Source organism: Mastacembelus armatus, chromosome 20 (genome assembly GCF_900324485.2).
Source record: "Mastacembelus armatus chromosome 20, fMasArm1.2, whole genome shotgun sequence".
In the NCBI taxonomy this organism is placed as follows: domain Eukaryota; kingdom Metazoa; phylum Chordata; class Actinopteri; order Synbranchiformes; family Mastacembelidae; genus Mastacembelus; species Mastacembelus armatus.
Window position 1 is genome coordinate 10243829 of NC_046652.1, and position 11935 is coordinate 10255763.

General features: G+C 38.4%; 1 protein-coding gene across 2 annotated transcripts; it reads right to left on the reverse strand.

The window, feature by feature from the left end:
* Positions 1–3159: 3159 nt before the first annotated feature.
* Positions 3160–10803, reverse strand: LOC113121755 (zinc transporter ZIP12-like). Of its 2 annotated transcripts, XM_026292518.1 has the most exons (12): positions 10561–10803; positions 9683–10003; positions 9374–9581; positions 8565–8728; positions 8221–8392; positions 7533–7705; positions 7300–7455; positions 7039–7113; positions 4965–5037; positions 4685–4843; positions 4401–4588; positions 3160–3295 (listed from the first exon to the last, which is right to left on the reverse strand). In XM_026292518.1, exons 1-12 carry the CDS (start codon positions 10801–10803, stop codon positions 3167–3169), a joined length of 2061 nt encoding a protein of 686 aa, XP_026148303.1. In that variant the 3' UTR covers positions 3160–3166. The 2 variants fall into 2 exon arrangements, with proteins under 2 accessions (XP_026148303.1, XP_026148304.1); XM_026292519.1 differs by lacking the exon at positions 7039–7113.
* Positions 10804–11935: the final 1132 nt, after the last annotated feature.

The window sequence follows — 11935 nt, forward strand, 5'->3', positions numbered from 1 at the left end:
CACACATACAGCTTTTCCCTCACCATGCGTGTTTTACAGTGCAACAGTGAAAAGGCCCCCCTCTCAAACAGTGTCGCACCGCGGTTCCCACCCTTGTGTAAGATACATACACCGGTAATGTTAAAAAATAATCATATAACAAAATAAACACCGGTTTGAACCAGTATACCACCCAGCAGTACTGATATTATATATTAAAGGCAGTTACCAAGTAGTGCTTAGGATCGCCTTTAAAACAGTAACCAGTGAGCTATGGGACTAAGAGTCAGGATAACTCTGGCTCTGCTGCTTTTTATATTTCTTATTAAAAAAATAGGTCTATTGAAAACATTGATTGATGTTTTATGTATAGCAAGGCCAATTTGTTTCATAAAATATACACTTCACATATAGGATGAGAAAAACATCTGAAATTACTGGTATGGGGCCTTTAAGCAATAAACTTCCATTCATCCACCCACTGACTATCTATACAGCTTATCCTGTTCTGTATAAAAAGTAACACACAGTTTTTACAACCATGAAGTGTTCTATAATAATATTTTCAGTGATATTCTCCTTGGCTTTTGATCCAGCATGAGTTGTTGTTTATATTCATGTTTAGTTGCGGCTATATGTTTTAATTTATTTTATTATTTATTAACTATTTTAATTATTATTAATATTGATTAATTATTATTAATATTAATTATCTTTAGTATTTCAATTCTTGTTATTGTATTTTATTCTAGTTGGATTTTTCTTATGTTCAGCACTTTGGTCGGTAGTTGCTGTATGTAAAGTGCTTTATAAATAAAGTTGACTTGACTTGACTTGACTTGACTTGACTTGACTTGACTTGACAAAGTCAAGCATAGAATTCCATATGCACTTGTGTCTTTTCTTGTGTTTTTGTTCCAAATATAATCTTATTTAATTTTACAAAAAAGTTGTGAGTATGGGATCCAATGTGAACACAGCTGAGATGTCTCATTAACAATTAGACGATTCTTTGTGGTTTTGTGGGACAACAAAACAGGTGCAGGTTTGTTATCAGCAAGATTCTGTCAAATCAAAGAGAAACCACTTTTACCTTTCCTGTTTTGTGTCTTTCTCTTTTAGCTTTTGCCCATCATTTCTGGTTGCTCTGCTGCCCTGTTGAACTCTTCTTCTGACAGCACCAACATGCTCCAGATAAAAAAGCCTTTCCTTCCTCCATCCTGGTAGCAGCTGCCTTGAAAAGATGCACACATGCCAAAAAATTTCATCTTTGGTGAAAAAAAAAAGCAGATTTATACAGATCAGTAAGTCCACAGCTTTCCAGGAAATACCATGGGGGTTGGCATTTCCAAAATAACAAGAATTGCAAGAATAAGAGAAAATGCAATGGACTTCCCGCTATTGTTTTAACATTACTCAGGAAGTCACAATAAATAGTCAGCTTTTTCTGATGTGATGGCCACATAATCTCATGACACTGTCAATTTAACAGACTTTGCCTTTTTATAACAAAATGAACGCTTAGAATGCTAAATTACTACAATCATGTGCAAACTGTAATGAAGTTAATCCCTAAATAAGGCAAGGGCTTATGTTGAGACTGGAAATGTCAGAATTTAATCACAGTAAGCTGATTAAAAAGGGAAAAAAAATCTTCTCTTAAACCCATTCATTCTTTGAATATCATAAATATAATTGTGATAGAAATAAGTTGATTTACTGTGTTTTGTTTACCTTACTGCACTGATGTACTCACCATTCTTTATTCTTCTTATACATCCTTGTGTAGGCCCACAGTTAAGAGTGTGTGTGCCGTGTGGGCAGGATCACTTCTGTCTTTTACAGCAAGCATTAGTCATCCAGGTTGGTGGGTGAAGAGAACAAGTGACTCAGGTGGGTGGAAGTGCACTCATATTGGATCACAGAGAGGTATCACAAACAAACACCAATACCTCTGAGATGAAAGGTTGAAAAAAGAAATCGTTCTGAAAACATTGCTTCAAATAAACATGTTTTAGAGCTTAAATCTAACAGAGTTAGTCCTTGTTTTGCACCTTATATTATTTTTTACAAGTTGTTAAATGAAGTTCAACGTCTATTATGGGTCTGTAATCTTTCTAGTAATTTCCTGTAAACCATTGCATGTATTATTAAGATAATATTAATTTCCTTGTAATAGAAGGTCATTTCAACTTCACAGTTGAGGCTGTGGTGGAGAAAAGCACACAGACAAAGGTAGAGACCATCCTAGAATACACTGACCATCCCCTTCACAACATCCTGATGGAGCAGAGAAGCAGCTGCAGTGGACGACTCACCTCACTGAGCTGCAGGACTGAACCATTCAGGAGATCCTTCATCCCCACTGCCATCAGGCTCTAAAACACCTTAGCCAATGGCAGAAGACTCACCAACATGAACTGATGCTAATGGGTGAGTGCAGAGTGCCTACTATATATATAGTACTTTTTATAAAGAAGTTACAGTGCTTTTCAAAGATATGAAACCAAGAAATAGCAAATAGAGGAGGAATAAAATACAAATAAATGGCATTTAAGATTAAAGGGGAACTAAAAATTAAGATATGATTTTAAAATCTCACTTTTTTTTAATCTTCCAGCATTGTCAAAGGCTGTATTGTTCTTTTAAACCTCAATTGTCAATTATGCTGAAATGATAGGTCTTTAGAATAAAGTGTCTATATATAGCACTATACTGACAGGCCTAAATACTGTACAAAAATAACAAATCCCAACATGAACCTAATCATTTCCTGTCAGTATAAAATACAAACACAAAGAAACACATTTACAATATTTTATTTTGCTGGTGAGAAATGACCTCAAAATCAGATGATTTGATTGTCTGATTGTCTTTCAAGATGAATATTTTACACAACAGATGACAGATGTGCCGAATGCTTGATAAGGTAATAAGACATGAAGTGTCAAGATAGAGGCACCCATAGAACCTAACATACTTATATATTTTATATATATATAAAAATAAATCATGTATAAAAACGATCCATATAACTATACAGAACATATTTATCACCCAGTGCTGAAACTAAGACATGATGAAATACTTATTCATTGACCAGTAATGACTTGTATATCTTGGTAGCACACAATAACACCTCAATGTGCAAAGAGGAAAATAATAACGCTGTGTGTCCCATGTCCGTTCAGAATTGCAGCTTATGTTCAAAGAGAGCGAGAAGCAAAAGGCAGCCCCAACCCATTAAGAGACCAAGGTTCTGCAGGAAAAACATGAGACATGGTCTGTCGGTCTTCACTCGACTCATCTCTGGGAGCTGAAAAGATGAGTGAAAACAAAATCCTCAGCAGTTAGAGCGTGAGAAAAATGACATAAGGTTGGCCTTATGTTACAGTCTTCTTATTGTCAAGACTTCCCATGTTAAAAGGCCAAAACCAACATCATGTTGATCTGTCACTTAGTTTTAGTTACTTTATAACTATATTATCAGTCAGTGGCACCCAGCCACATGTCTGATAGTTCCTCCTGGAGATGTAGATGTTACAGAGGCGTCAGAGTCCACAGAGCTGCTGGCAGATCTCTATTTTGAGATGAATGCTAACTTCGGCATGCTAATATGTTTACCATGTTTACCATTTGAAGGTGCAATGTGTAAAATATAAAAGATTTAGCAGCATCTAGTGGTCAGATTGCAGAATACAACCTTTTAAGTACCCTTCACACCCCACCTTATTGTTTCCGGATGCAAGGGAGGGTATGGCGGCCATCACTTTTAAAACAAAACTTGATTCACTGTTTATTTATGAATACTGTATTCTATTTCTGCTAATAGATCCCTCAAAATATTACAAATTGGACCTTTAATATAGTGTATTAGCATGTTAACATTTGGAAATCAGTATGTCAAGTGATTACAATTCATTCTTAGGAGAACTTGAATGTCTATATGAACCATTATAGTAGTTTGTGTGATGGTTTTATTCAGAACCTCAAAATGCAGCCTCATGGTGGTACTCGAAGAATTACCAGGTGATCATCAACAACAGCAAGTTTCAACCTCTAGGACATGTTTGTGCATAATGTAATGTAAATCCATGTAAGCAATAAGTAAAGTGGTGGATACGACAGAACTACATTGTCACCCCATCATTGTTTCTAAAAATATTATAGTTTTTAGCACATTAATTGACTCTGAGGTTTTGTTGGGTACACAGACTAATGTACAGTCATTACAGTACATTAAGCACTATGAAGTAAACATATCTCCCACTACAGTGTGGCTCATTAATGTATTTTTAATAGTGAGCTCTATCAGACAAAGAAATAACTGTATCATTAAAATTTAATTGTTGGTTTTAGTCTTTTCATAGGAATTGTTGACACTAAGAAAATATCAACAGCTTTAAATGAGGCTGCCTTACCATTTCCACCAGTGACAGGTAGAGGAAAATCCCAGCAGTGATAGCGAAGATCCACTGCTGCACCTCTATCTCTGAGGAAACAAACAGTCCGATATAGAGACCCATGAAGGCTGTCAGAGCACTGAAAAAGTTCATTAGCACAGCAGTCTTCACTGACAGTCCAGAGCTGAGCAACACTGCAAAGTCCCCTTTGAGACAAAAGCCAGAAAAGATAAGGTGATCAGTCAGTGTTTCCAGGCCTCAGCTGAAAATGTGTGTCCAAAGTACTTACTGTGGCCTCTCACCCATTTCATGTGGGATCTCATGGCACAAGATAGCTATGGTGGTCGCCACACCAGTTTCGGTTGAGGAGGAGAAGGCTGCACCAATGACCAGTCCATCTGCAAAGTTATGAAGGCTGTCTCCCACAATTACCATCAGAGCCAGCAGAGGAATCCCTTGCTCTGGGAATACAAAGAGAGGCTGTGCTGTCAAAGCCTATCTTCAAACTGTGACATTTGCTGTGCCAAGTCAGGCAATTAATTACAAAGTATATCACATTCATTTTAGTTTTGCAGCTCTTACGATGACGTGAAGAGCTTCTTGTGTTTGTATGTTCAGGAGATATTTCTGTACACTCCAAGTCATCCACTGGTCCCTGCAGAATAAAGATAATTATCTGCAGCACAGATCTGGCTCCCTTTTGAGAAATCCAGAAATGCTACTAAAGTTAAATGAAAGGAGCAAAACAGGATATTTTTATGCAACAAGAATGTTTTGGAAAATCGGTCCTTCTGTTGCAATAAACACTGAACACTTTCTGATTTGTATGTGTCTGAAATATTCTAGTTTTAGTTAGTTTAGTGTATTGAATTATTGAATTATGGGTATTTATTCAGCTTTGATGATTCAACATAAGCAGCAAGCCTGAATGAAACTTTCTGAATGATTCAGTACTTCCTATACTTCCTCCCACTCATCACTTCCAGTTATACAAGAGCAATGCTGGAAAATTGATTTATGTTAATGTCAGTCAATTTTTACAGTAAGATGGGTTCAATATGTTTTTTGTAATGATGAGGGTGTGATCATATCTCTCCCCAAAGTGGTCTGTAGTTGTGCTGCTGTTTACTTCTTGTTCTTCTGTCAACAAAACTGGTGGAAGTGTAGTGTGGGAGTGAATGAAACTTAATCATGTCCACTGCTACAGCACGGTGAACGAAACATCGAATCAATGCATTGATTTAAATTTTACAAGGGCTGCTGCTTTCTTTGGGAGAAATAATGTTTTATTTTATTTTGTTAATATGCTACACTTTGTTCTGAACATAATATCTTTACAGTAATATGCAGTGACCAAATAAATAAATAAATAAAAATGAAGTGAAGTCCTGGACTGCACAATGTTCAGTAAAAATGTCTTCTTTACACTGTTGAACTGCTTGACCTCAGTAATATTCTCAGGATACCTGGTTTGAATGACTGCCTCTGGTTTAGATCTGGGCTTTGGCTCAACCTCTACCAAAGATGGATTTTTCATTCAGTTTTCAAAGTCATTGTCCTGCTACATGATCCAACTTCTACTGAGCTCCAGCTGGTGGGCAGTCATCCTAATGTTATCCTGCACAAGACACCTTGATAAACCTGGGAATTCATTTTACCATTAATGATGGCAGCAAATCAATCCCACTTCATGATGCTCCAGCTATCATCTTTCACCTTATGTATTCATGTTGGTATGCAGTGTTCATTTACATCATGGTGCTGCATGTACTTCCTAAAAAAATCTACTTTTGTTTCATTGGCTCACAAAACATTTTCTGTCATAGAGAATCAAACAACTCAGACTGCCGAGGAGCCACAGTAATAAATTGTTTCTGTTTATAGACATGTCTGTTCAAATGTGTAACTTTGATTTGACATAATTTTAAAACGAATTCATACAGTACATAGGTGCAGATAATTCCTAAAAGATCACTGAATGTTTCCTGCCACTTTAGTAAAACAAGTACACATATTTGTGTTTAACAGGGAAATATGACAAATAATAACTCTCAGAGTAGCCAATTATCACCACTTTTCCATAATTGTTGTTTAGTGGTGTTTACATGATTGGAACATGACTGGTGGCTGATGGAGTCCTCTGTCTGACAGTGTCTATCAGACTAAAAGCACTGGGAACCACATAAGTAGAAGAACAACATCTTATGTTGTTTTTAGCTAATATTTTTCACCTTGTTTTGAATATTTTGCTGTTTAATTTCAAGGAACTGCCTTGTGATTGTCCCTATACACCGATCAGCCATAACATTATGACCACCTGCCTGACTGTGTACACAGGACTTAGTGCAGCAGTAGGCTGGCACTTGTGTTGGCAATTGTTCTACTGTCAGGAAGACCACACTTTTGCCACTCAGATCCTTACACCTGCCTGTTTTTCCTGCTTCCAACACATTAACTTCAAGGACTTAATGTTCACCTGCTGCTCAATATACCAAACATGCTGGCAGGTGCCACAGTAACACAATAGTTACAGTAACACAGTAACACTTTATCTGTCAGTGGTCATAATGTTTTGGCTGATAAATAATAGGTATAATGACCTGAATCAGGATCTTCTGCCAAGAACACTTTAAAAAAACATAATGATGACACTCACCAGCTGTATTGTGGAAATGGACTTGCCCCTCTGTGACTCACTATTGCAGTTGAGTTCCAAGTCACTGCAGTGACCCTACAGACAAAAGAATGTCATGAGACCAGTGTTGCTCAGTAAAAACAGTCATCACACACTAGTTTTTATTGAAATCTTTAAAAGTTGAAAATCTGTTTAGGTAAAAGAAAAATAACCAGTCTTGATCATTACAAACACTTTACTTTATACTGAAATGACCAAAGATACAAAAAACAAAATTCTTACATGGCCATGAGAAGGAACAAAAAATGTGAATAGTCTTTCAATAAGGAAAAAGAGATAGATCCCAGCGATGATCCCCATAATCTGCCATAGATACTCCTTTCTTTCAGGGTGGTGCTCATCATCATGACTGTGCATGCCATCATGGAGGCCAAGGATCTGGAAATGAGACAAAGAAAAAAGAATGAGACATTTTCTTGACTTGAATGTTGGTCAGCTGATACTGTGGTGACTACCTGTGGTGTGAGGTGTAGGAGAGCATCTCCTGAGAGCGTTCCCACTGCCAGGCCCACAAACAGCTGCAGGATCAGTGTGTAGATTTCCTGGCAGGAGTTGAAGAAAATCAAGCAGACTCCAAACATGGAGCCCACTGTGATAATCAGGACAGCAGCTGTGCTGTAGCCGTACTCTGCAGGGAAGAAAGTGTTTTTTTAATGTTTCTTTTACCTGGTTTGTTTTTTTGGGGTGGGGGGTAGACTTAGTTTGATAGCACAACACAGAGAAAGACAGGAAGTGGGTTGAGAGAGGAGTGGAAGACTTGTCACAAAGTCTATGGCCAGACTCGAACTGCAAACATTGTGCACAAATATGTGTATCAGTCAATAATGATAATATGACTGGCATTGAATTGAGGTATGTATAGTGCTGGGGTTGCTGTACATATACATAAATGTTATTATTGTGTATCTTTTTTAGTATATTTAAGCTTTTTTTATGCATTGGTATGTGACTCTATTTCCCAGTGTTGATCATGTTTCCCCTTTTCTTATTTCATAGTTTAGGTTATGATCTAAAACACAAAGGTCTTCAGCTTAGTCAATCACAAATAAAAAGTTGGTTTATTTAGTTTCAGTCTCTGTGTAGTGCATTAGTGTATTGTCTATCAGTGAGTGGTTAAAAGGAACACTGAGGTAAAAGACTTACTTTCAAAAGCAGTGGGCAGAGATCCTCCTGTTTTTTGCACTGCAGACTCACAGGCATTGCCTAGCAACTGCTGAATGATGGCTGGGCACATTTGTCTGAAGTGCTCTTTGGAAATTGGCAAATGAGGATCCAGAGCAAAAATATCCACCAACTGATTGGCTGAAAAACATACCTGATTAGATTGAAAGGAGAAGATGCATTTATGGATGAGGGGGAGGCTCAAATCAAGCCTTAAAGTACCAGCGCACAGTTTACAGCAATGTTCAGCTGTCTTATGATGCTCAGCACAACAGACACCAAACCAAATATTTTCACCTAAATCAAAACATTTGTCTCAGACTCACCTGGGTCCAATCTTTACTTTTTCCTCCGGTGTTGTGATTACAGTCATCCACCTGACGCCCAGCCATTTTCTGTGAACTTCCTGTGATGCTCCGTCTCTGCCTGTAGTGAGAGTGTCCTGCACCTTCCTGTCCTACTCCCAGCTGATGAAGCAGCTCCTCCAAGTCTACCCAGAAAAATTAGATCAGATATTTACACCAAGTCATGTTAATCTAAGTTCACCTGTGTTCCAAGTCAGTTTGTTCATTCATGACATTATAAAGGTCTAATGAAAAAGATGGAGCAACACAAGAAGTTTACACTTGCAAAATTAAGATTCAGAAATATTTTGAAGTACACACATACATTACACTGTTGATTTTTTTAAATATTTATCCTGGATATTGTTACCATTTTGTACAAATATTCAATAATGAGTTTTATATTTTTTGTGCAGGTTATTGCATTTTAGTTTTATCAAGGTGAAGAAGCCTTTGATGCAATATTAGAGTTTGCTTGTTTAGGAGGATTAGGGGCTTTTTCAGGCAGCATAACTCATTACTCACGACAAGGGAAGAAACACCTGCAAATGGCCTTCAGAAAATAGACTTTTAGAAAAAGCAAACTGCTAAAGGAATAAAAATATTTGGTTTCTTGGTGAGAGCTTAGCCTAGCTTAGTATCAGGGTTGGAAACAGCAGGAGTCTGCTAGTCTGACTCTGTCCAAAAGTTGAAAAAAAAAGCATCTATCAGCACTCCAGGAATTTATTGCCACAGGCAAATGTCAGCCTGTTTTATTTTGTGTAAGAAGCCAATTGTACTTATGAACTTACCCATAATCTGCAGGTTATTTGTACGATTTAGGGAATGAAAGATGTAGTCAGTAAAAAAAGCTGGGGATGGGAGGTTCCTCCATCTGAAGCAGTGGCCCTGCAGGATATGGCTGATGATGGCTGCAGCCAATCTGGGAACAGATGATTCACCAGCACCTGGATTTTCTTTTATGTCAGTGTCTTCAAGTAGATGAGTGGCATCAATACACTATGGGATCAAATATGAAAAGATCATAATCATGAAAGATGATCACATCGGGGTGTGCACCTGGTGTTGCAGGATATATTTCTTATAGAAATGCTCCTTACTTGCAAATCAGATGAGGCACCTTGGTTAGTGGGATCATAGTGCTGACTGATGAGCTGCAGAATACTTTCCATTTCACCAGGTGATAGGAACCGGTTGTCCTCGGCTGGGTGTAGATTAGTGAGAGCCAAAATGTAGAACTGATGGTTTGCAGATGAGGAGGAGGATGAAGACGACAGAGAGGGAGGGGAGGCAGTGCACAGATCTTCCAAGTTAATTATGTAGTACAGCAAAACAGTTGAGATCTGTTGGTAGTCCTCTTCAGTGAGTTCAGCCTTCTCGTCATCCTTTAGCACAGAGAGGGCTATATCTGGTGTCAGGCACTATAACAACAACAGAAAATTTAAAAAGAGCTGCAAAACATTAGGTCATATTATTCTCACGAAAGAAATCGTAATAAAAGGCCTATTCTCCCCCTGTACACACAATATTCTGCTTTTTTGAAAAGTGCTAGCTTTGTGCTGCTGGGTCTGTTTGGGGAGTTGAATGCAGACCCAATTTTAGAGCCCCCTACACACACACAAAATATACAGCAGAAGGTTATGAGAGTGGGTGAAGCACTGTTCCTTGTTAGAGCAGATGGTTCAGCAAACAGTGAAAATATAAACGGTTGCCTCCTTAATTTCTAACTCTTACTTTTAAGGCTTGAGAGACTATGTCCCATTAGCAGCAGAACTACATAAATATTTGAAGTACCTCTAAATCCACTATATGGAGTTTAAATTGAAAGTCCCATGGAGGTCAAGTCCTTAAGCCTCTACATTCACTCACATTCCACCATAACAAGCACACAGAAAAAGCGCTTAACATAATGCTTGTTAAAATCCAGCATCATCTAGTGACATTTTTATGATAACATAAAGCCAGGACTAGACTTTACCTTGTCACAGATATCCTGAGAGGTCCCTGTCCGCTTCACACAGTCCACTGCCTGAAGAAGTGTAGTGATCAGAACACCAGTCTGGTTCTTCTTTAGCTGAGGCTCTTCTTCTGTCCCCAGGGGCAGATCCAAAGCCCTGAGAGCCTCCTGCAGGTACCCTCCTTCCTGGTGTTTCCCATCCAGGATAGTTTCCAGCAGACAAAGAAGCAACAGGAACAGATGATCGCTGAATCTGAAGTTCATGTTTCTACCAAGGCTGTCAGAGTTCCTTAGCTCCCAGGACTCACTTAACAATAAGACAGAGAGAAAAAAAACAGCAGACAAGCAAATTAAAGAGGATTTTGAATCAAGCTGGGTTAAAAGAGAGTTTCTAAAAAAGAAGACCAGTGGATGTGTTCTTGCTGAGGGAGGCGTTAATAATAGGCCTGTCAGATTTGGTGGAGGACTTGTGCGGAACCGGCCCTTACCAGTGCTGAACAGTCAGCCAACGCTGGGGCCCCTTAGTCCACAACAAAAGGATTAGTGCAGGCAAGTGAAAGAGCATGGGCAGGGAGAAGGGGGCATGAAAGGGGAGAGACTAATTAGTATTGGGGAAAACTAATGACAAGCGAAAAGCTGTGAATAATGCAAAGCAATGACTCAGACAGAGATCCACATGTAAAACAAAATAGTTCTCCTAAAGTGATGGCTCAATAGCACAGACATCACTGAAAATGCTGAATGCTTTGAATGATTTCAGTTTTTCTGATGTTATAAATATTGAAGATACTGACTTTCCTTATTTAGCAGCATCAATTGTTAAGAAAATGGGAGCTGATATGAGCGAGTGGATGTAGTATGTTGATTAAGAACATCAAAGATCAAACATGCAGCGCAAAAGATGCCAAGTATTCTCGCAACACTTTCCAAGGTCCTCCCACACTGTACGCCCTGCAGCCGTAACTGACTGAACAACAAGAGGACAAAGCTATTGCTGAAAATCCTAACAGCTACAGTGATACCTGTGATAAAAGCTTACCGAATGAACTGGGAGCACACTGGGCCTCTTATCCTCTCAGTGGTGGCTGTCACTAAGTTTGTTTATCTCCAGTAGGACAAACAGAAGATTCAGCGTTGGTTTATGGAGAAATCTTGGACATCAGTGCTGTTGGTAAAGCCCTCTTACAAGAAGCAAGAATTGAGTAAGCTCCTGAGGATTAGCTGCGACAGCCTATGAGGGCTGTGGTTGCTATGGAGCAGGCTGTCTCATTTTCAATAATGAGGTGATGGGGGTGGCCAGCCACTGATAAGGGTGATTGACTAATAATGATAACTAAACTATAAATAAAACGGTAGTGAATTGAAATTTTACATTGTACAATGTATATTGTAACCA

Coding starts and splice junctions, on each gene's coding strand:
- LOC113121755 (XM_026292518.1), bottom strand. CDS start 10,803: ATGAACTTCAGATTCAGCGATCATCTGTTCCTGTTGCTTCTTTGTCTG. Junction 7,706..8,220: donor TCTGCCCACTGCTTTTGAAA/GTAAGTCTTTTA, acceptor TCTTCCCTGCAG/AGTACGGCTACAGCACAGCT. Junction 4,589..4,684: donor TGAGATCCCACATGAAATGG/GTGAGAGGCCAC, acceptor TTTGTCTCAAAG/GGGACTTTGCAGTGTTGCTC.